General features: G+C 41.7%; 2 protein-coding genes across 4 annotated transcripts in view; one reads left to right on the top strand and one right to left on the bottom strand.

Moving 5' to 3' along the window:
• Positions 1-12,053, bottom strand: part of LOC103473149 (drebrin-like protein B) — a 19,322-nt gene extending 7,269 nt beyond the window's left edge. The window contains exons 1-9 of one of the 2 annotated variants that reach the window (XM_008423141.3): positions 11,976-12,053; positions 4,132-4,262; positions 3,993-4,048; positions 2,793-2,905; positions 1,998-2,072; positions 1,762-1,902; positions 510-587; positions 278-429; positions 143-197 (exon numbers count right to left, since the gene is read on the bottom strand). In XM_008423141.3, the coding sequence (XP_008421363.2) occupies positions 143-197; positions 278-429; positions 510-587; positions 1,762-1,902; positions 1,998-2,072; positions 2,793-2,905; positions 3,993-4,048; positions 4,132-4,262; positions 11,976-12,038 (864 nt within the window). In that variant the 5' untranslated portion in view covers positions 12,039-12,053. Of the gene's footprint in view, positions 1-142; positions 198-277; positions 430-509; positions 588-1,761; positions 1,903-1,997; positions 2,073-2,792; positions 2,906-3,992; positions 4,049-4,131; positions 4,263-4,412; positions 4,530-11,975 lie in introns of those variants that run through there. The other variant, XM_008423140.3, reaches the window with a different exon arrangement.
• Positions 7,008-23,038, top strand: hpse (heparanase). Of its 2 annotated transcripts, none has more exons than XM_008423144.3 (12): positions 7,008-7,416; positions 9,925-10,040; positions 12,818-12,946; positions 13,018-13,191; positions 14,307-14,478; positions 15,151-15,198; positions 15,478-15,571; positions 15,655-15,761; positions 17,016-17,130; positions 20,924-21,048; positions 21,230-21,376; positions 22,477-23,038. In XM_008423144.3, the coding sequence occupies exons 1-12, from the start codon at positions 7,190-7,192 to the stop codon at positions 22,634-22,636; spliced, it is 1,614 nt and encodes a 537-aa protein (XP_008421366.2). In that variant the 5' UTR covers positions 7,008-7,189; the 3' UTR covers positions 22,637-23,038. The 2 variants fall into 2 exon arrangements, with proteins under 2 accessions (XP_008421366.2, XP_081469633.1); XM_081613507.1 differs by lacking the exon at positions 7,008-7,416 and adding an exon at positions 9,331-9,352.

Below are 23,038 nucleotides of genomic sequence, written 5' to 3'. Positions count from 1 at the left end.
TTTGATAATATATCAAAATAAAATAACAAAAAGTGTATCAGTATATTGGCATTGTATTTACTTGATATCAGATCTTCATCAAAATATGCAGTACTATACCTCTATTACCAACCATTCATCATAAGGTAACAGCTTAACTCACCAGTCGCTGTTGCTCCCCATCTCTATTCTCTTCATCTCTTTTTTTCTGAATGGTCCTGCCATGTACAAACATACAAACATCCCCACTGAGTCTTTAGCTGCTTGGTTTGCATGTTACTGTGTAGTTCTAACTCACCTCTCTAGTTCAATCTGATGAGCTCTGTCCTTCGTTCTTCTCTCCCTCTCTTTTGCCTGTTTCTCATCCAACTCCCTCCTTTCCTTCTCTGCATTCTGCCTCTCCTGCTCTGCTCTCTTTCTCTCCTCCTTTCGACGTAACTCCTCATCCCGCTGAGAAAAGACATTTGTCACATTTACAGATGCAGATGCTTGTGTTTGTAAGACTGTTGGTTGTGTTTGAAGGAACAAACCTGAGCCTGGTCCCAGAAGTTATCCTTTTTGGTTTGCTGGATTTCCTCCACAGCATTGACTTTTCTGTACACAGAACCCTGGTATACAAGTAAAGGAGAAATTGGTTGAACATGTGAAAATTTCTACATTGACCGGCAAAAAGTGCTGAGCACAAAGATTAGTACTCAAAAAGAATAGTCAAAACGAAGGGTAGAGGTGGAGTCATCACACTTGAAGCAACAGTCAGTCTCTCCAGGATGTTGCAATGTGTTTTGTGATTGTTGCAGCCTACAGTTACTGATTTTGCTCCACCTTTTTTAAAGTTGCAGTCAAAGTTGCAAATCCCAAAAAAACAACAAAAAAACAAAAGTTGGAGTTGCAGCATGCAGTATAACCTTTCTTAAACTGAAAGGTTATGATTTAGTTAGACTGTTTAAAATGCAAATTATATCTCTAAGTACTATCTTGAAATATCATCCTTAATACACATCAAATCATGTTCTGAGGAGTTCTCAATTTCAAAAGAATTCCACATTGGTCATTCAATTTAACATGAACTGTACATACTGTATCCGCAAATTCTACAGAACACTTCAAAATCTCTTTTTCATAGAAAAAGAAAAATAAGTCTGAGAATCATCCGATCTATGGATGAGTACATTTTTTGTGTAATTTCCTTTACTTAGCGATTTATTCTAATTAATCTATATTAGGTTGATTTAGTTAGACTGTCTATAACTGGCTTTATGTTTAGTATTTGGTTGCATCAAATCTAAATGTTTCAACTAAGCCTAAGCCTTCCAATGGAACTCTTTCTGAAACTCATGGGACGATGGCGGTGACAGTAGGAGGGGTTAATACTGCAGTGGCAGGTTGCTGGTTCGATTCCGGCTCTTGTGTCTCGTTGTGTCCGCCTTGCCTGTTGATGCATAGCAGCCAGACTGCCTCAGGACTGCTGTGGCCACGCCCATCAGCATGTGAAAGTGTGCATGAATGAATGTAACGTGAAGCGCTTTGGAGTCCTCTGATCTTGATAAAGTGATAATAAGCACAGGCCATTTAACATGTGTTAAGATTTCACCGTGTCTGTGATAAAGTCTGAACAGCAGCTGTGAAATTGCTGACAAAGACGGAACCTATGAGGGTCTGATAACATAAGAATTTAAAAAGTGTAAATATCATATGTAAAATATCTTGAAACTCTGACTCTGAACCAAGAACTCTTAACAACAGGAAAGACAGTATGTCTTTGAGAGTTTTGTGTCTCCTCACCACTGGTCCTCTTGGTGCATCGATGTAATTTTGCTGTTTGTGAAAGTTATAGTTGGCTCCGGAGGCTTTTGCGACTTTAGTCAAAATGGTCTCTGGCTCCACGTCCTCCTCTGTGCGAGCGTTTATGGTAACGTGAGCTCCCTAAGATCAGTCACATCAAGACGTTAGAGGGAAGGAGACAGGAAGTGTAACTGCTTTCAAACCATCCCATCACAACATAGCAGAATCCCACCTACCTTCAAAAAATTTGCTATGGCGCTGAGATGGTTGGCACACATTCCTTTAAGAGAGTCCTTCACCCCTTCACCAGTCTACATACACAGACATTCATAATCTACGTGTTTTTTTCATCAGGTTTTGCATTATTATTGACAGAAAATGAAAACGTATGTCACAATGTTTTTGTGAATTAACTGGAAAGCTAAAACCAGCCTGTCTTGCTTTTCAACTTTAGCTTTTTTGCCACACTTTAACGTTTTGACACATGAAACAAAGTTTTATCTAAGACAACATAAGATAAGCAACAAATGGAGTTTTCAAATTATGACTTGGTTAAGTATCCGATCCAAACAACCTGACTCAACATTAAGAAGCAGATCCTCCTGTTAAAGAAGATGACTTAGTGGTTTCTGTGCAGGAGGAAGCCGAAGATAGAGGTCAGTGACTTTTACTGGTAGGCCACTGTATTTTTTTGAGCAGCCGTGTTACAGACCCTGTTCTGAAAAACCATTTATAGTTCATGTATGTCACTGCTAAATAATTAAATGAAAGTTTAAAAATCTTTCTGTGTAAATATCTCATGCTTGGAATCCTGGCTGCAGATCATAGAAAAGTGCTGTGTATATGTGCAATTATTTTTTTTCTTTTTAAAATTAGGTGTGCGCAATAGTTAGAAAATTACAGTAGTAATGATTTTAATAACTTCTCCTGTTGTATGGGAATCTGTGTGGGTGCATGTGTGTGTGCTTGTGTGTGTGTGTGTGTGTGTGCGCGTGTGCGTGTAGGTGTGTGTGCGTGTGTGTGTGACTCACCCAGTTTATAAGGACATATTTAGGCAGGCCAGAGTTAGGATCTGGGACTCGACAGAAGGCATACATGACCTTCCCACTGTTCAGCTCCTCCACCAACTCCTCCAACCCTCCACCTGAACACACACCAGAACAGGAGTCTGTTATTTAACATGACCTTATGTTTCTCTAATACGGTGGGTCCCAACACTGGACCAAGCAGGACTACTATCCTGACGGTTTAGATGTTTTCCTGTTCCAGCAGACCTGATATAAAGCAAAAAACATTTAAATTGCAGATGTAAGGTGTGCATCAGTAATCAAACACCTAAGTCCCCGAGTACCAGGGCTGAGAACCACCACTCTAATACAACATTAAATTTCTGATGCATTTATAAGATAGAACCTTTTGATGTCATCGTTCACAACTTATCCTTCTATTCGTTGATTGGCTCAGTCATAAATCAACCGGAGACAATCCGAGTAACGGGGGGAAATCCAGACTTTGCTGGAAGTGAGAACTTTTTAAGTGGAATTGCACAGGAAAGTAATAGACAGGCTCTTTCAAATGTAAGATCACCCCAAACAAATCATCAAACATCAATAGGTGTAGTTAAACTCATTTCAGTCTGAGACCATGGATCCCAACCAGATTAAGAGGAATGTTCCATTCTATTTACTTTTAACCCAACTTGAGTATCTTGGTGTTTTGTTCAGGAGTGATGGGAGCCTGCAGAGGACAATGGATAAAGGAACTGGGCTTTGTCTGTAGCAATGTGGGCACTGCTCTGACCTCTTTTTGTAAAGAAAGAGCTCAACTAAAAAGTGAAGCTGAAGTGTGTTCAGTGGGATTGTGTTCTCTTGTTGGACAAGACACCTCAGCAATCTAAACAGGCAGGTTTATGAGAAGTGACAATGTACTGAAGACAGAAATTTAAAAATGATGGTGAGTGAAGCAGCTGCAAACTAAGGACTGATATATAAATAAATAGATTGTAAAATTCTAACATTCCAGTTAGAAGAAAAATAAAAACACATCCAATGTGATTTTTTTGATTATTTCTGGATTCTGTCCCTCACAGTTGAGGCATAGCAACAATAAAGTTTACAGATCTATCCAGTCTCTGAAAGTGTGGAAGCTCAGTGGTCCAGCAGAATCAAATACTTGTTTTTCCTATTGTACATCACAGCGATGTAGATCCATAGATCATCATGAGCTCTCACCTCCTGTCTCTGCCAGTCGAATGTCGTTACTTTTGCCTTCATAGGTAAACAGAGCCCTGAAAGCACAACATTAACAGATGACTCAACTGAAGAAAACAAGAAGGTCTTGTTGCTTTTGCTTTCAACAGAACCAGCTTACCAGTCCGTGTCCGATTTGGCATCCACCACCTTCTTATAGGCGGCCATCAGAGCTGAACCGTTCTTGCTCAGGTTGACTGCCATTGTAGTCCAGGTTTCCAGAGTCCACACAGGTTGCCAGGGAATCTGATGCTGTCAGAAGACAGAGCAAAGCAGAATGAAAACCTCCACACTTTGAGGAAAGAAACTGACTTTTGTGATCCTTCAGAAAGATTCTGATCTACGGTGATGTGTCCGACCAGTCAGGTTGGTGGATTTAAACCTGAAGAGTTGCATTCTTACACAAGTTCCTCCCCTCTGACTTCCACACCTCCTCTCATCAGAGAAACACATCTCTTTTCCTCTGACCATTAGAACACATTTTGCTTACACTGAGTCAGCTTTGCTAGACTGTAGATATAATGTATCCTGAAAACAGAGTTGGCCTGACAGTCTTGGTGGAAGTGTCATCATGTGATCTGAGGGAAAGCAAAAAGGGTGTGACTGATTTCTATTGTCTGCCATTCTTTGTGCATACAAGGAACAAAAGTCCCAAAAACAAGTTTGGACAGAGCTGGCATAAGAGTCTGAGACAACAAGGAGTGAGAATAAATGATACTGTGGATGGATGGTCTTCACCTGGGCTGAAAATCAAGTAGATTATAAAAATACAAGAACACCTGACTCATCACTTATTGTCATGATTTAAGAAAAAAATACTTTATTAAGTAACATAATTTCATCACAGTCAGTTTGCTGATGTGCTGACTTTCAAATGTTCCTACATTCGACAGGCAAACATCCAGACTTGATCATGGAGCAATGTGTGAACTGTTCCCACGAAATCAGGAGTTTGTAATTGTTCAAAATGTAGTGGGATGCTGTACTGGGTTTGGTCCTTTATTGACTGGAAGTAAAGGACCAAACCCAAAAGACGATTGTACACCACCTCTACTCCAAACTTTACACTTTGAACAAAACACTCATTCAAATTCTCTTGGGAAATTCAAAATCCAGGTTCATTCAAGGGATTCTTGGACAGAGAACCCTGATTTATCACTCCACTGTTCTCTAGAGCAGTAGAGATGTGTTCTCTACCTCTCTGAGTCCAGTAGTGACAAATGTTTTTAGCGCTGAATTGCATTTGTTGAAGATAAGACTGTAATTCAGTTGCTAGAATATAGTAATCCATTCCAAGAAGTTCTCCGTTTGCCGTTCTTTAGCTAATCAGAAGGTGAGTCTCAGCATCCATTGACTCTTACCCACCTCTTCATTGGTGTGTAGATGCCATTCTCAATCGCATCCGCTTCATTATGATATTGATCAGTTCAATGCGGAATATTTAGCAGTGAAAAAATTCCCTGACTGGATTTAGTGCACAAATAGCACTCTGTCATGGTACCACACTGAAAGGCTCAAAGATCCTGAAAGTGACTCATTACATGTAGAGGCAGTCTGATGGAGTTTACACCTCTGGCCATGGAAGGGACCAGAACACCTGAATTCAATGAATGAAATGTCAGGATGGCCCAGTACGTTTGACAGTTTGTAAAAAAATAAAATAAAAATAAGTACATATGTACAAAATGGGTTGTTCACAAGTGCACAATTTAAAGGTTAAGCTCAATTAGCAAGACTGGATACAAATCTTAAGACGTATGGAAGAAGTTTCCGTATCTGACAGATACTAATGAATGCAGTAACACTGCATTCATTTCACTCGAGTTTTCTTTTCACTTCCTGGTGTGTTTATTTATCAAATCAGTGGAAAAACACAGAAGCTTCCTTTGTCCGCCAGCAGGGGGAGCTGCAGCGCAGATGGAAGCTCCAACAGCAGCTGAAGCGCCTTTCCTCCTTTTCCACATTTCCAATTTCTGAGACATTATTTTCTTCCCACGTCTTGAGACAGTCGGACATTATAGACTAGAACAAATTATAATATACTTTGGAACTGATTATTTGTTGACAAGTTTCTCCATCCAAATTGTTAAAAGGACAAATATAACTATAAGTGATAAAATGAATATGCTCTGTTGATCAGAGGGTTGATAATTTTGGAAGTTATTCCAGTTTTTCAGAATAACTTCTGAGAAAGAGGAAGTGTCTGATGTTTTTATGGTTTAAAGCACTTTGAACTGCCTTGTTGCTGCTGTAGAAATAAACTTCACCTGACTTGAGACTCAGGCGAAGCAGCCATCGAGCTTCAGTCCAGGTTTTCTGCCATCTCTGTATCATTTCCAGAATGTCTGCTTTCCCTCAGGATGCTTCCGGTTCAGTGGGTCGGGTGACATGCATGGCTGCAGAATGTTGCCACTCCTGCTCTGCTGATCTTTGACTCAAAGTCAGGTGACAATACAGACGGGTGTAGCTGTAGCTGAGGCTGTAGTAAAGCTGATTCTTTATTAAAATCATGCAGCTGTTTATTAACTACATTTTACTGAAGGTGTGCATGCTATGAGGGAATGCCCACCTGTTAATGTGTCATCAATACACTTGAAATATCTGTAACACTTCTTATTATTTCTGTTATCTCTCATGTATGCAATCACCACTGTACTGGCATTGTGCAGTATATGATCACCTTCCTAAAATAATGGCCTTTTTTTACATAAAAAGTGATTTTTTTTTGGGGGGGGGGGGGAGAGAAACACTTTTACAATTTTGATCTTTGTTATTCATCTGTCTGTCTATCTAGACATGTCATAAATAAACCCTGTTGGAGGCTGGAAAACTCTTCATTTTTCAGCAAGACAGCAACCCCCCCAAAAAAACAGCCAGCGTTACAATAAAATTGATTACATCTGGCGTTACAACTGGATTAGTCAAAGTCCAGACCTAAAATAGATTGAGAGTCTGTGGGGGTTGTGAGGCAGCCAGCCTTGAACCTGTGGATCTTATTAGGGCAGAGAAGCAAAAGCTTCAGTTCGTTTTAAGACACCCGGAGGTGAGTGTCCCTCCGTAGAGCAGTCTGTCCCTCCTCTCCGGTCCTGCCTGGGGCAGACGGCTGACTCCCCGCTGGGTGGTGCCAGCAGAGTCGGGTCTCCGACCTGAACAGCAGGAAGTGTCTCTCAGCTGGAGACATGCACTGCGCTCTGTTGCTCCTTCTAACTTTCTTCTCCTATCGGAGCGGAGGGGACCGGCTCTTCCATGGAAGCCCGCTGGACCAGGACCTGGTCCTGGACCTGGTCCTGGACCTGGACCTGGACATGGACCTGTCGGAGGTGCTTCGCCGGGTGGACCCCCGCTTTCTGTCCGTCACTATCGACGCCAGTCTGGCATCAGAGGAGAGGTTCATGCTGCTGTTGAGGTGAGGGTTATGGCTCCAAGCAGGCAGGCAGCCGCTCACACTGTCAGTCCGCACAACTCTGCGTCAGATTCACCTTAAAGCTGCTAAAGTCAAGGCTTTGTTCGCTAATCTTCGCCGCTGCGCGCAGTCTGGTTTAAAAGAGGACGACGAGCGCAGCAGCAGCAGCAGCAGCAGACACACAGCCTCTTATCCGGTTAAAGCTCCTGATGTTGGAGACAGACTGCAAATCATTACGTCCATGTGAGCTGAAAAGGAAGCTGCTTCAGATTCTGACTCCTAAATTCAGGTTAAAGTCAGAATAAAAACGGTTCTGTTTGTTCTGATTGTTCTGATTCTGACTCAAAATGACGCTCTGAACTGATTGCTTTCATTTCACCTTTGAACTGAAAGCCCACCCTCGCTCACTCCTGCAGCTGTTTTACGGATCGTTTTTCTTTTTTCCCCCTCGCTGTTGTTAAGGAAGAATTATTTGTGTGATTAAATTTAGAAAAGAATCTGGCTCTCCTTCTTCCTGTTTGGATCCCGGGTTCTATTGAACGGTGGTGCGTTTGGGACAAAACACAACAATGCGTGATGACGTCATAGAATTTCAGGATTAAATCCAAATCGGAACAAAGTGAGAAGATACAACAGAAAAAAAACTATAAAATAATAGAGACACACATTCATTACCTGAGACAAGAGATAGGGACAGCAAAGATATCTTTAGAGAAATTGCAAGAACAATTTCTCTAAAGGAGGAGAGTAATTTGTTACTCTGTGTGGAAAGTTTTATCTTCTTTTCTTTAATTTATTCAAATAAGGCGTCTCTTTGCTCATCCAATCAGGACCTGTCTCTGACCCTTTTTAAAGTTAGAAACTCCCTGCAATTTGTTCACAAGATCAAACACCAGTTTCTCCATTGTCTAAATAAGGTGGAAACAGACTCTCCTGATCTCCTGCTGTTTCATGGCTTTCACAGATCAGTGTGAAAAGCTGGAACTTCCTACTGATTGCTACTGAGGGCAGATCAAAGGTAAAATAAAGGTCAATAGGCCAGAATACGTTATAAATTTTAAAACTATAATTAGGCTATTTCAATCAAAACATGTCAAGTTTTAAAACTAACTTATTTTAAATTTATTTTTCTTAACACTGTTCATTTAAGACCTTATTAATTTATTCTCCCTTTATTGTTAGAAATGATTTAGTTTTGTTTTATTATTGTAATTTAGAGTTTGAGCCCTGTGTGTTTCTGTTGTGAAGCAAACATGTGGCGGTTCATGCGTCAGTGGCACCTGGGGGCATCTGTATATGGTTTGTGGGATAAATGTGTGTTTAAATGAAAATTCTGTCCTAAAGAATTTTATCTCATCCTCTGCTGTGAAGTGACGTATAATGCATTTTAAAACTGCACCAATTTCAGCAGTTTTAGTACTACTCTCTACTGTAAAGCTACAATTGCACCATGAAATGTTTCACAACCTTTTCTTTCAGATAAAGAAAAGATCAATTTACTTACTAATAAAGTAAATGGAGAAGAAAACTAAACTTACAGTGAAATACTGGCAGCCACAGACGCCAGTATATATTTAGTTTAACTATATTTATTTTAACAGTAAACTACTTTAAAAATTACAGTGTTCAATATGTACATTTAAAGTAAATAACTGGCAGCTAAATTAACCAGTATTTTACTATTTCTTTACAGTATCTGTACTGTATTTACTTCAGCAGTAATCTACTGTCAGATTAGATTACGGTGCAGATATTGTAAATTTACAGTAAAATGCTGGCCTCTGTACCTACCAGTATTTTACTGTAAATTTACAGGATTTCTTATAGCTCATTTCACAGCTCAGTAAAAAGATTTAAGTAAAAAAACAGCATGAGTTGCTATGGCAACGGTGTCCGTGTGGCGTAAAGGACACAAAGAGTGAAAAGAAGAATACAGGTGGTAAGAAATTGCTCTATTTTTAGGCATTATTTTACTTTTGCTCTGGCGAACCAAGCTGCTGTAATTTATTAACTTTTTCTTTTGTTTGTTTGATAAGGGAACAGCATTAACATGATGTAGTTCATTCATGACATCAGTTGCCTTCTTTACAGACTGCTTGGGAATCATAAAACGTTGTTTTTCTGGATTATTTTTTTATTATTCTGTCCCTCACAGTTGAGGCGTACCTGATGCCACTTACAGATGTCTCTGTTCTTTGGAAGAAGGGAAAATTGAAAAATCAGTGGTGTGTAAAATACTTATGTTCCCCTCTGTATGTCAGCGTGTGCTCCTCAGAACCTCCATGAGACACGTTCAGAAAGTAGCAGAGTAGTGACAGAGCTTCTGCCTCTAATCTGATGATGATGATGATGATGATGATGATGATGATGATGATGATGATGATGATGATGATGATGATGATGATACAGTTGTTCAGAGCAGACAGTCAGCAGGTTACATGAGGACCAGAGTGAGGGAGGCGGTTGTGTTCGGGTGTTTGAGCTGAACTGTCCACCATGTTTCCTCGGCAGGTCTCAGAGGATCCGGACTCTGGCCACGGCTCTGAGTCCAGCCTTTCTGAGGTTCGGGGGAACCAAGCAGGACTTCATGGTGTTCAGTCCTCAGAGGAGCCAGCAGCTGGATCCAGGTCTTCTTTTTTTTTCTTCCTCTTTCTCTTCCTCCTCTTTCTCCTCCTCCTCCTCCTCGCAACATATCATAAAGCAGGGGTCCCCAAACTACGGCCCGCCTCCACATTTGGTCCAGCCCCCTGAACAATACCAGAGAGCATTCAGATTTTTTTTCATCTACCGTATTTTCCGGACTTTAAGCCGTTTATATGTGGATTTTTCTTCAACCACCAGGGGGCTCTTTAGCAGGAAGTGAATCATTGAGCCCACAAGCAGCAAAATGAGTAAGAAACAGATCAGATGTCTTTGGAAAGTTTCTTTGCAAAGGGGAAAAGGCCCAGAGAAGAGACAGGAGAATGGATTTATCCCGGACCGGTAGGTGAGTCCCACATTACAAGCCCGCTCTGCGTAACATGCGGCGACCGGCTGCTAATGAGGCAACGTAGAGACCAAGCAGGCTGTGGATATAAGCAACACTTCAGGTGTTATTGTCTCTCATCACTCCCAGATGGGACTGTCTTGTTGCAGAGAAACAAGCTCAGGGCTCCCGTTAGTCATCGTGAGTTAAAATATTTCGAAGGGATATATAAACGTTACCATAGCGACCAGAGTCGGCGCGTTTGGGCAGTGGTCGAGAGGAGATGAGTAGAGCTTGTGAGTCTTAAGTCTGGTTTAGACGGAAAGATTTAAGATTTGTCAGCCGATTCTCCAAACCTCTGTGACCACAGAGCTGATAAAAGTACAACAGGTTCGATCGGTTCGTGTGTCCAAGGCAGGAGGAGCAACACGAACCGATTCCAGAGGATAATCCAGTAAAACCCCCAACATAGCAGGAATTTAGAATAACCAAACGCGGATGACGATGTAGAAGCAATACTGATAGTTTGTGGAGTCATTTTAAGAGATAAAAGAAAAGGCGGTGGATGAAAGACAACGTGAGCAGCCGCTCTATTTGCTGCACTATGATTTGGAGGTCAATATGTTTTTTCATAGTTAACAATTTTAACTGAATAAACATAATAATGACCTTTAGATTTAATAATAAACATTTCCACATATGATCTCCGATAACCACCGGACTCTCAGATATGTCAGCTGTTTGGGATTCCCCTCTGTTCTGACCTCACCGCGCTTTCTGATTGGCTACCTGTCACATTCAGCAGGTCGTATTCTCGTTCCAAGTCAGGGAAAAAACCCACAGGCTGCATAAAAGGGGCCCGGGAAACCCAAATAGGGCATATTCAGTATTTAGTGGGAACACCAACATGCAGAAGCCTTATCTGACTGTTCATCCCTCCCCCTCTCCTGGGCCGCAGCAAAATTTCCAAGTCTTGACCGGTCCGCGGTAATAAAAAGGTGGACCACTGATTTAGCACATGCTAGTATCAGACACGAAGGATCAGCACTTTTAGTGTTACCATTCGGAAACTACCGTAATCAGTTCAGTTAAATCTGGCAACTTTTCCTTTCTCAACCCTAATAAATGTGATATTCAATTGACCTGTTATGACTCAAATTTTGGGTGTCCGCCCCCCTCTGCTGCTGCTGCATTGTTGAGGAAAACCTGGAGTGGCAAAGATATCTGCGTGTATGTTTACTGGCAAAAAAAACAACTTTGGGGTTGTGGCTTACAGTCCAGTGCGGCTCATAGTTCCGAATGAGCCGTCTGTATACAGACTATTATCCTTCCTGGACTTTTCTGTGAAGAACCCAGATAATGTTATTTGGTTGTGCTTTCTGGAAAACAATATATTTTGACATTTAGGCACTCCTGCAATTGTCACACCTTTTCTGTTACAAACTGACTCCGGCCCCCGACCAAAGAAAGGAAAAGTTATGTGGCCCTCACAGGAAAAAGTTTGGGGACCACTGTCATAAAGGGACAGTCTTATGTGAAATCAACTTTGTTGAGATTTACATCATGTTATAATGTTATTCCCTCTTCAACAACATACCTGGAGTGTTGTCTTGATTCTTTCTTGTATGTTGAGAAACCCTTCAATCTCCGTGGCAACCATTCAGTTGTGCAAAACGCCGACCAAGCGCCTCAGAGAAGCAGTTTCTTGTCTGAGCTGTAGTTTCCAAACTTCCACCTCACAGAGCAGCCCTCCCCCATTCAGCTCCTTCAGACTAGTCAGCAGCAATTAGCAAACACCTGGTGGAACTGTGGATTCCACCAGGTGGAACTCATTATAGCAGCTACTTCTTACTGCAACATTGGTAAAAACGTTGTTAAAGGGTTAATTGAGCAGCCATATTGTCATGACTTCCTGGAGGTGGAGTTTCAGAAAGAGCAGGAGTTTTTAAAGAGACAGAGGCCCAATTACAACACAATAAATCAGAAAGTAAAATTTCTTTTCAACCATATTTGATATAGAACAGCATTTTTATATCAACGGATTTTGCTAGAAAAGGACATTATGTGCCTTGAAAATGAAAAATACTGCCCCTTTAATTGTAACAATATATAATATTGATAATATCAATACCAAGCCAGTATCATTTTCAGATTGATAATGACTTCTCTTTGATGACAGTTTTCCTCCTGAAATGTTATTTCTAAATAAGTATTGGTACTATTGTTGGTGATACTTTCGCTGTATTTACTTGGTATCGTATTGATACTATGCAGTATCACACTCCTCCAGCTTACAGGACTGCAGTGTATTTGCAGACATAAACAACACAACACATTCTCACTGTGTTGAAATAAACGCCATGTTCAGCAGTTTGTGTTCTGATGGCTTACTTTAGCCAGGAGAACTTGTCCTCTGACCAGCGGCTCTCGCTCCCTCAGGTGAGCCCTGCAGCAGTGTCCGGCTGCCCTGGTGGCTGGAGCAGAGACTGAAGCAAGACTGGGCCCAGCAGCAGATCGTCCTCACCAAGGAGGAGCAGCAGAACCAGTACAACCCGGTCCACTTCACGGGTAGGTTGTGGATGTCTGGCCGGCTGTCTTCTGAAGCTGCGGGAGTCTCTTGATGGCTGTCTGTCTCTCAGAGCTCACCGTGGACCTGCTGCATTCCTTCAGCAGCTGCTGCAGCCTGGATCTCATCTTCGGCCTGAACGCGCTGCTCCGGACGGCAGACAACAGCTGGAACAGCAGCAACGCCCGCTCTCTGCTCCGCTACTGTGACTCCAAACAGTACGAGATGTCCTGGGAGCTGGGAAACGGTTAGCATCCGCTCTCACAGTTCTGACTCAGACACCAGCCTCAGTGAGGGAGCAGGGTGGGCTTCAGGCAGTGGCATGAACTGCTCAGCTGGTCAGGTGCATCTAACTAAGTCTAACTCACAAAGGAAAGAGACATTGACAGATTCAAACACTGTGGTGACATCAATGTAGCCTTAATCTGCTCACTGTGATGAAACTCAGTCAGTGATTAATTAACGTCTCCATCTGTGGTGTGTTAAGAACCAGGAAGTTATTATTTCGTCTTCACTCTGCTGAGAAGGCTGAGGAAGGAACAAGAGGGCGTCTTTATCAGGAAACGTATCCTGTTCAGAATATGGCGCCTTGCAGAAACATCCATCCCTGAAACACTCTCACATTTTGTAATCTTACAATCACAAAACATAAAATAAATTTATCAGGATTTTGTGCAATAGCCCAGCACAAAGTACCACATGCAAGCTTCTTTTCTGTTTAAAAATTGTTTTAAAATAAAAATCTGAAAAGTGTAATCTGAAATTGTATTTAACTCCCTTTAATCTGATACCCATAAATAAAATCCAGCTGCCTTGAGCAGTCCTAAATTCAGGGATCCGACACCCGCAGCTCTTTGTATCTAACACAAAACCCTGAGAGCTTTTTTTACGTTTCCACAAATTTTAAAGGAGCAGTATTGTGTAAAATCCACTTTTTTGAGCTTTACATCATATTATCATTTTATTCCCTCATCATGAACATACCTGGCGTGTTACCTTGATTCTTTCATACATGTTTGAGGAATCCTCAAGTTCCTTTAGAAAACAAAGTCTGTTTGTAACAGAAACAGAAAGCTGGATGGACTTCTGAAGATTGTTCTTTTGTTGTAGAGAGGATCTAAATCTGTGTGGTTTTATCATGATCCAAATTCAGCAGTGAACGCTGAGCTTTATGGGAATCAGAAAACCTTTTAAGCCGATTATCAGATGAGCTTCTTCTTTCTCTCTTCCTTTTTTACAGATTATTGCAGCAAACCTGGAGTAATACTGAAACTCTGTGGTTTCTTACGTGACGTCTGAGTTTCACTTCCGTGTCTCCATGAGGTGAAAGTCTCATACTGACGGTGTTCTGTGTGTCTGCAGAGCCAAACAGCTTTGAGAAGAAGGCTGGGATCCGTGTGGATGGAAATCAGCTGGGAGTCGATTTCACCCATCTCAGAAAGATGATGTCAGAGTTCAAACTCTACCGGGACGCCGGGCTGTTCGGACCCGATGTGGGCCAGCCACGGGACCGCAGGGCGGATCTGCTGGAGAGGTCTGCACCGGACGTGGATCTGCATCACAAATGAAACTATAATGCTTTTGTTTTCTTCATGAAAATGTATAGTTTTTATGAATAATAAGGAGAGGATCTATACAAAACATGTGCACGTCTCATTTGCTAATAGAGCAAAATAGAAAAAAACTTTTATTGAACCTCAGAGGGGAAATTCAGATGTAACAGCAGAATGAAGATATGAAAGTTCACACAAAAAAGTTTCAAATAAGTTTTTAAAGATATACATATATAAAAAAAACAAGATGAACAATAACAGCAATAATAATGTACTGTACAAAATTCTAACATACAAATACTGTGCAGTAATTAGAATAGAAATATTGTACTCGCAATCCAGGAGATGCGCTTCTGAGTAGGATGACTTTAAAAAAAGTACATAATGTGTGAACATAAAAAAACACAGAAAAACTGATGTGCAATAACAGCAGAAATGATGTTAAAAATTAGCAAAGCTGCAAATGGTTGAGCAAATGCCAGCAAGGATGTAAACAGTGACTGAGTTTGCAGGAAGCGGTGATGGTTGTAGAGTCTAACCTGCTGACTGCTTCATTACTGGACGGACTGAAGATGACGTCAGTGGATCCTCACTCTGCTTTAGTTTAACTTTATAAATTCACTAACTGTTTCCTCCCCGTTTTTCTGCCATAGCTTCCTGCAGAGTGGAGCCAAGGCCATCAACGCCTGTACCTGGCACCAGTGAGTTGACTGTTGCCACGCCAACCACATTCCTCAACAGCACAGAAACATCAGCTGCAGCATCATTGCAGAAGCTCTGTCCAAACGGATCTGTAGTCACATGAGGGTTTTTGGACAGTCAGTGCTGTTGGAACTGCTGCAGCTGCTGATAGATTTTGGTTCCTCTGTGGTTTCACACCCTGAGCTCAGCCAATCATTGATTAGATATGAAATCATCCCGAAGCGATGGCTGCTGTCACATGGTGGTTCCATCACACTGTCCTGTCCTCTGTCTCCTAGTTACTATGTGAACGGCAGAGACACTTCACTACAGGATTTTCTAGATCCTGAAGTTCTGGACACCCTGGCTTTGAAAACCAATGAAGTTCTGAAGGTAACGCCGTCAGACTGCAGCAGCTGGGTGGCTGAGGGTTTGATGACAGAGATGTTTCATTGTTTGTTCCTTGTGTGGCTCAGAGAGTACAGCAGGAGTCTCCGGGGAAACCAGTGTGGCTTGGAGAGACGAGCTCGGCCTACGGAGGCGGCGCGCGGGGACTGTCAGACACCTTCGTCTCTGGATTCATGTGAGTCCAGGTTTATTTAGGAAAACTTCACATTTAACCAGAATAAAGTCTGATTCATTCAGTGATCACTGCTGCTGAGAGAGGATCATGTTGAGGATCAGCTGAAGCTGTACGATGTGTTCAGGCTGTAATTCTGAGGGCTGGAAAAGGAAACAGAGGCTCCTGATGATCATCAGAACCAGAAATACTCAGCTGAAGTCTGAAGTGTAGAGAGTGAAAAGGAATGGTGAGAGAACAGAGCCCTGTGGTGCTCCCGATTAGACACACAGTCCGTCAGTCTCACAAACTGTGGTGTGTCACAGATCCATGTGATTGTTGAGACGTTCACTTTTGACCTCTGGAGTTTCTCACAGAGCAGATCAGGCTGAATTGTGTTAAATGAACATGATCCTCACAGTGCTGCTGCTTTGACCAGATGACGGTAGGTTTGTTGATGACATCATCAACTCCATGTTTAATACTTCACATTACTGCTTACCATCACTCAGTTAATTAGAATATAGAAAAGTTCATTTCACTCAGTAGCTCAATAGTTCAATAAGTGAAACATATTTTATAGACTAATTCCACAGAGATGGATTTTTTTCAAGCCTTTATCCTGGATATGATAATATTCTGTTAATGAAAACATGACATTTGAAATCATAGTATTACATCAGACCAATGAAAAAAATTTTTAACACAGAAAGTGTATTTAATTCCTGGTTCAACCTGGTTGTTAGTCTTAAAAGTTACTCTTAATCTGACAAACGGGACTAATCGGAACAAGAGTTTCTGAATTTATCTTTACAGATGATGGTTGTAATGTTTAACAGGTGTGACGACGTTCACAAGGTATTACTGAAAGGTCTGTACAGTTTATCAGCAGGTGTATGATGTTATGGTTTTATGGTGCAATGGTTTTTGGATCCAAAAGGGGAAGAAGAGCAGCTGACTGTTCTACTACAGTCTCATAAAAATGATAACGTAACAAATCAGTACTGAAGTTTATCCAAAACCCAGAAACCTTTTATTATTAATAAACCTCTTATTTTACTACCGAAAGCCTTTGACTAAAGCTAAAACAACCTGACAAAAGTGAAGAAAATCATTCAAGAAACAAAGAAGGAGAAAGAGAAGACCGAAAATAAAACATTAATTGCAAGAATGTTAGCTCGGTAGCAGCTCATGCTAACATGAGGGCCTGTGCTAAGCTCACATTTAGAGCTGGATATTTTCAGTTGTGGAAAACAAACAGACTTGTGGTGTGTGCAGGTGGTTGGATAAATTGGGCCTAGGAGCCAGGTTGGGCCTGGATGTGGTGATGAGGCAGGTGCTGGTCGGCGCTGGGAGCTACCACATGATCGATGACGACCTGGACCCCCTCCCGGTAAGACGGCTCTGATCACTGATCAGTTCATGATCAGTTCACCATGAACTGATCACCAGTTCATGGTGATCACCATGAACTCAGTTTCAGTCATTTCAATCCACTGCATCTTTACGAGGTGACTCAGTGAGTTGATGCAAAAATAATAAAAAATGAGTGAAAAATAGATCTAGAAGTTGCTGATAAAGCATGCATGGAATGATAGATATGAAAAATGCTGATGTCCGGGGGAAACTCCAGGATCATCGTCTCATCCTGAACCCTGTCGCCGATCCCGGTCCGGATGAAGCCATGCTGCCAGAGACTCCCTGCTCAGCCGGGAATCTGATCTGGGATCCTGCTGACTATCGGAGTTACTTTGGCCATTTTCATTTACCGTATTTTCCGCACTATAAGGCGCACCTAAAAACCTTCAATTTCCTCAAAAGCCGACAGTGCGCCTTATAATCCGGTGCGCCTTATATATGGACCAATATTGAGCCACAACAGGTCTAGCAACTACGGTAAGCAGCCGCCAACTTCATTTTCCCCCGTAGAAGAAGAAGTGCGCGGTGCATGCTGGGATAGTTGTCAGAACGCTGGTTTGTTAATACAGTTTGACTGACCTATCTACCCATAGACATAATATAAGAGTATACCCCGCATTGGCTGTTCCAGCGCATGAAATACGTCAGCCATCTTGGAGCGGTACTCCCTCGGCCTCAGCACTGAGGGATATTGTTGTTCGGATCTATGGATTATGAATGTGAGGGCTCCACAGACAACATTTCACAAGTAAGATGGACATATTATTGTGTATATATTGTGATTAGAATATTACTTAACTGTATTTATGTCCACCGGCGAGATACCAGCTAATACTGTATTAGCTACAGTGCTTGGTGTAATACAGGTTCAGCCCCGCTATGAAGGATAACCGAGATTCCGTAAATCTAAAAAAATTTATTATTCTCTAACATTGACTTAGATTATCTGACACAAGAACCTATATTAGAAATGAAACAATATAACACATATTATAAAACTTATATGTGTTATAACATTCACTAGCAAAGTTTACACAGGTGGTAAAGACTATTATTTATATTTATATGTAATTCTTTCACTAGTAAGATACATCCTAAATCTTCCGTTTTTTGTTTTGAAAGTTTCCTAAAGACACGATGTGAGGAAGAAGAGGGAGATATCTATAGAGAGACGGATTCACTGCAGCACGGATGAATCTCACATCGGATTTTGGACTCAATTTCAGAACTCCTTGGCTGAAAAAAAAAATATATATATATATATATATATATACTAGAGATGTGCCGATCAGGGTTTTTCCTGCCGATTCCGATCATCCATGAGGGCCGATCACCGATACCAATTACATAATTATTATTTTTTTAATCATAAGCACTACGGTTACCATCCATCCATCTTCTTTACACCCTTGTCCCTCAGTGGGGTCGGGAGGGTTTGCTGGTGCCTATCAACGTTCCGGGCGAGAGGCGGGATTCACCCTGGACAGGTCGCCAGTCTGTCGCAGGGCAACACAGAGACACACAGGACAAACAACCATGCACACACACACACTCACACCTAGGGGCAATTTGGAGAGGCCAATTAACCTGACAGTCATGTTTTTGGACTGTGGGAGGAAACCGGAGTACCCGGAGAAAACCCACCATGCACAGGGAGAACATGCAAACTCCCGGGGCCGGGAATCGAACCCAGAACCTTCTTGCTGCAAGGCAACAGCTCTACCAACTGCACCACTGTGTAGCCCCACGGTTACATTATGTGGAAAAAGGAACTGTGAATTCACCTTAATTTAGACGAAAGCTTTTAAATAGCTTTTTCCAAGAAAAAAACAAAACAGGCATTGTGTAAATTGTACTGCTATCAATAATACCATCTTTAACAGACTGAAAACATATGAAGGCTCTGAAGAGGCTAAATGATGTAAAGAGTCAAAATAAAACCTCTCAACATTGCCAAAACATTCAAGTATAAAACTTAATATTCAAAGGCAAATACAGGATCCATTACAATAAACAATCCTGAGTTACTGAATGAAAACTTCTTGTTAGCATGGCGGCTAGCTGATTACTGCTAGTTCTGAGTGGCTGTTTCTGACTGAGCGGAGTAATTATGCAGAGCAGGGAGGAGGCAGAGGAAATTGATTCTTTTTCCAGAGATTATCTGTCTCATGTTAGGACAGTGAAAGTTTTAATACGTATGTAAAATGTATTATTTTAAGTTAGACGCTGCTGCTTTAAGCAGAGGTTCGGTGTGAGAGTCACTACCAGGTGGAGCAGAAGCGGCGTTCCGCTTCTGCTCCACCTGGTAGCGCTACTACAGGTAGTAGCGCTACTACCTGTAGCGCTACAGGTAGTAGCCGCAGCTCGAAGACTTAAATAATTTTGCGGGTTATTTGTTTAGCTTTCTGACCGTCATGCTAATCCGGGTGAGTGTTTGTAGCTGTGCGGTGCTTTACCTGCTATCTGATTGTCTTTTTTACTGCAGTGAGCCTCGATGTAGCCAAACTCCATCAAGTAGGCTATGCCATTATTTTTATGCCATATTAGATTCGTGGTGTTGATGCATTTTGACATGCTTCAATTTTCCGCCGCAACACGCAAACGTCCCCGTTCACTCAGTGCGTTATAGTTCCACATGGCTTAGGATTTGCTGCTGCACGTTTGCGCAGTGTGAAGGAAAGAGGAGACCAGCTGCACAGGCAGGCTGCGAAATAAGATGCAGGTGATCAGTTTGTGTGATCGGCAACAAAAGACCGTGATCACGGAAATCGGCCGATTATGATCGGTGGCAGATCGATCGGCACACGCACACCTCTAATATATACACGTACATATAAACATGTATCCAATATATATTATTCAGTATTAATCATTATTTATTTGTGTTTGTATAGTTATATAAAAAAATATATATTACAAAATAATTTATTAAATGTTTAGTAATAAATAATAAATAATAGTCGGCTGTGTGCTTTGTAATATGCTCATCATACATCAATATCAGAATATTCCATTCCTATTCTATTGTTATAGCCACTAAGCATATTTAAATATGCTCAACTATGTATTAAAACATACTTAAATAATACAATTGTTTATAAATGTAGCATTGATAGATGTTTGAATATGGTTTCCAGTAACAAAAAAGCGTGTTATGATCGATTAAATGCGCTGATACGTCATTGTGCTGCTAAACACATAAGCTGAGTGGAGTGGTGGACCGCTCCAAGATGGCCCCCTAAATCTGGTCAGCGACAATAGGCGAGAGCGGTCCATGAGGCGTCTATCCTTATATTATGTCTATGTATCAAATATCATAACTTCTATCTGTCATTAAATGGTGGAACTGATGGTGTTACTTTGTCCACAGTCTCCTCTAATACAAAAAACACCTTCTCCCACCATAGTTGTTAGGCAATAGCATATACACAAAAGAAAGGGCAGGAATAAATCTGAAGACTTGACTGTCTAATTTCATCGTAACTTGCTTCTGGTCTTCATGCTGGACCAAGGATCAATCTTTGCTGAGTTTAGACCCACCCTGCATAGAGGAGTCTTAACCAGTTTTAAAAGACACAAGTAAAGAAACCCAGAGTGTTTGAAAATCAGTTTAACATCATAACATCATACTCACAGAAACTGGAACCTTTATTTTGGTTTGATTTTATTCACCCATACTTTTCTCTCTCTACTCAGTCATCTGATTTGATTTTCTGGCATCTTTTTGAATCACCCACCTCTGTCTGAATTGCTGGCTCTTCTTCCAGGATTACTGGCTGTCGCTCCTCTATAAGAGACTCGTCGGACCGGAGGTGTTGAAGCTTCATCTCGTTTCTGATTCCGGCAGAAGTAAAAGAGTGAGGCTGTATCTGCACTGCGCCAACAGGAAGAGGTACTCACAGAAACTAGACAAACATGTTCAGGAAGCATGGAGAAACAAACTGATCAAGAGGTCGAGACAAAAGAAATGTTTGCTGCGTTTTTTAACGTCCAAGGCGGTTCAAAGAGGTGAAGCTGGTGTAAAGATCTGGTGACAGCCCAAGGTGAGATGCTGTGTTTTGTTTTGTGTGCAGTTACCCTGACGGAGCCGTGGTGCTGATATGGATGAACCTGAGCAGGAAGCCAGTGAGGATCTCACTTCCTGCCCGCGTCTCCAGCAGCACAGTGGACGCTTTTGTTCTCCAGTCCAACCAGCCGGGGGAGGAGGGACTGCAGTCCAGGTGTCTCTCTCCTCTCAATACAGCCTTTTATTCCCCTAACTGAGAGCCACCGAGTCACGCAGAAGATTTAATTTATTTTTGTCTGGTGCTTCCTGTCATGTGAAATGTTGACAGTGGTTTAAATCAGAACACTTTCCGAGAGGAAAGAGAAACGTTTGTGGACAGTGATGGAGCAGATGCTTGTGGCAGCGGCTGTTTTGAGAAGTTATTTGTTTGGAATGTTTCTGTGCTAAATGGTTAGAGAAAGTCTGAGTTTTCCCCCATTTACATTCTTGATCCTTCTTTAATTCAATTTAAAAAATACCTCATTTCTAGTTCTTCTAATAGTGGTAGATGGTGATGTTGTGGGCAGAAGGGTGCACCAGCAGCAGTCTGTGCTGCAACAAATCTGAACTTACCTCTGACTGAATCAAATTAAATTACATGTATTTATACAGCACCTTTACAAACAACTGCCGCTGGCCAAAGTGCTGCACGCAAAAACAACAAATAACAATAATTCCAACATTAAGAAAAATACAAACACAGCATAAGAGAGAAATGGGAACAGAAGGAGGGACAGGAGGGAGTGTAGAGCATAACCACTGACCCTGGTGCTTTCAGAGTTCTTCTTTTCTCCGGGTTCCTGACATTACAGTGACATTGTGGACCACTGTGTGCTTTTGTAAGGGTCATTAATTCTTCAGACCACTGCTTGCTGGACGCTTTGGTTCAGTCAGGTCAACATCAGAAGTTACAAAGGACACAAACACACCAGACCGATGCTGCTGGACCTTTGCTTTCAGCCACATTGCTGATGTGAGCAAAACTAAGGCTTTTGTGTTTGACTGACAGTGCATTCTAATGATGGACTGTAGCAATCATGTAGCAATAAGGTATGAGCAGGAGTAGGGTGACATCTAGTGGTGAAAGGGACAAACTGACCAGATGAACTTCGAGAGTTCTAGAGGAAGTTACTGAGGCTGATGCACCGACCTTATTATGAGCAGAATTTCAGTAAACGTGACAGTCTGGCTCTTTGTGGACTGTTGGAGCTCTGCTTGATTCTCATTGCCCTCACGTGCATTGTCCTGACTGTGTGTGTTCTGTTTTCCCTGCAGGTCTGTTCAGCTGAATGGAGAGCTGCTGAAGATGGTGGATGATAAAACTCTCCCTGAGCTCAACGGCACTCAGCTTCCTCCTGCTGAGCACCTGAAGCTTCCGCCATACTCCCTGGGGTTCTTCGTCATAATGGATGCACAGGCGTCGGCCTGCAGCTGAGCCTAGTACTGAGTCTGGTTCTGAGTCTGGTTCTGAGCCTGGCTAACTGCTGCTGGCTAGTCTGAAGGAGCTGAGTGAAGTTGCTGAACATTCTGGGACTGGATATGATCTTCTGCTGTCGAGTTTCACTCACACAAGGCGCTGCTGCAGTGTTATGCTCTGAGAACACACACTGTTTGTAATCAATTTCTCCTGCTGGGTAAAACTTTGATGTGATAATGTCTACATGTTTATCCTGATAGATCTCAGGTTAACTCACAACTGCACTACTTTTCAAGAGAACATCTTGAAAATCAGTTACTGGAATAAGGGAATCTTTTAAAGATGGTTAATAATTTTATAACATTTACAGCTGAGGCCTGTTTGACTTTATTTCATCTTGAATAAAGAACATTCAGGTTA

The sequence above is a fragment of the Poecilia reticulata genome, chromosome 12 (assembly GCF_904066995.2).
Source record: "Poecilia reticulata chromosome 12, P_reticulata-male-v2, whole genome shotgun sequence".
NCBI classification, from domain to species: Eukaryota; Metazoa; Chordata; class Actinopteri; order Cyprinodontiformes; family Poeciliidae; genus Poecilia; species Poecilia reticulata.
Note: the sequence above shows the minus strand (reverse complement) of the source record. Positions and strands in the feature narration are given on the sequence as shown.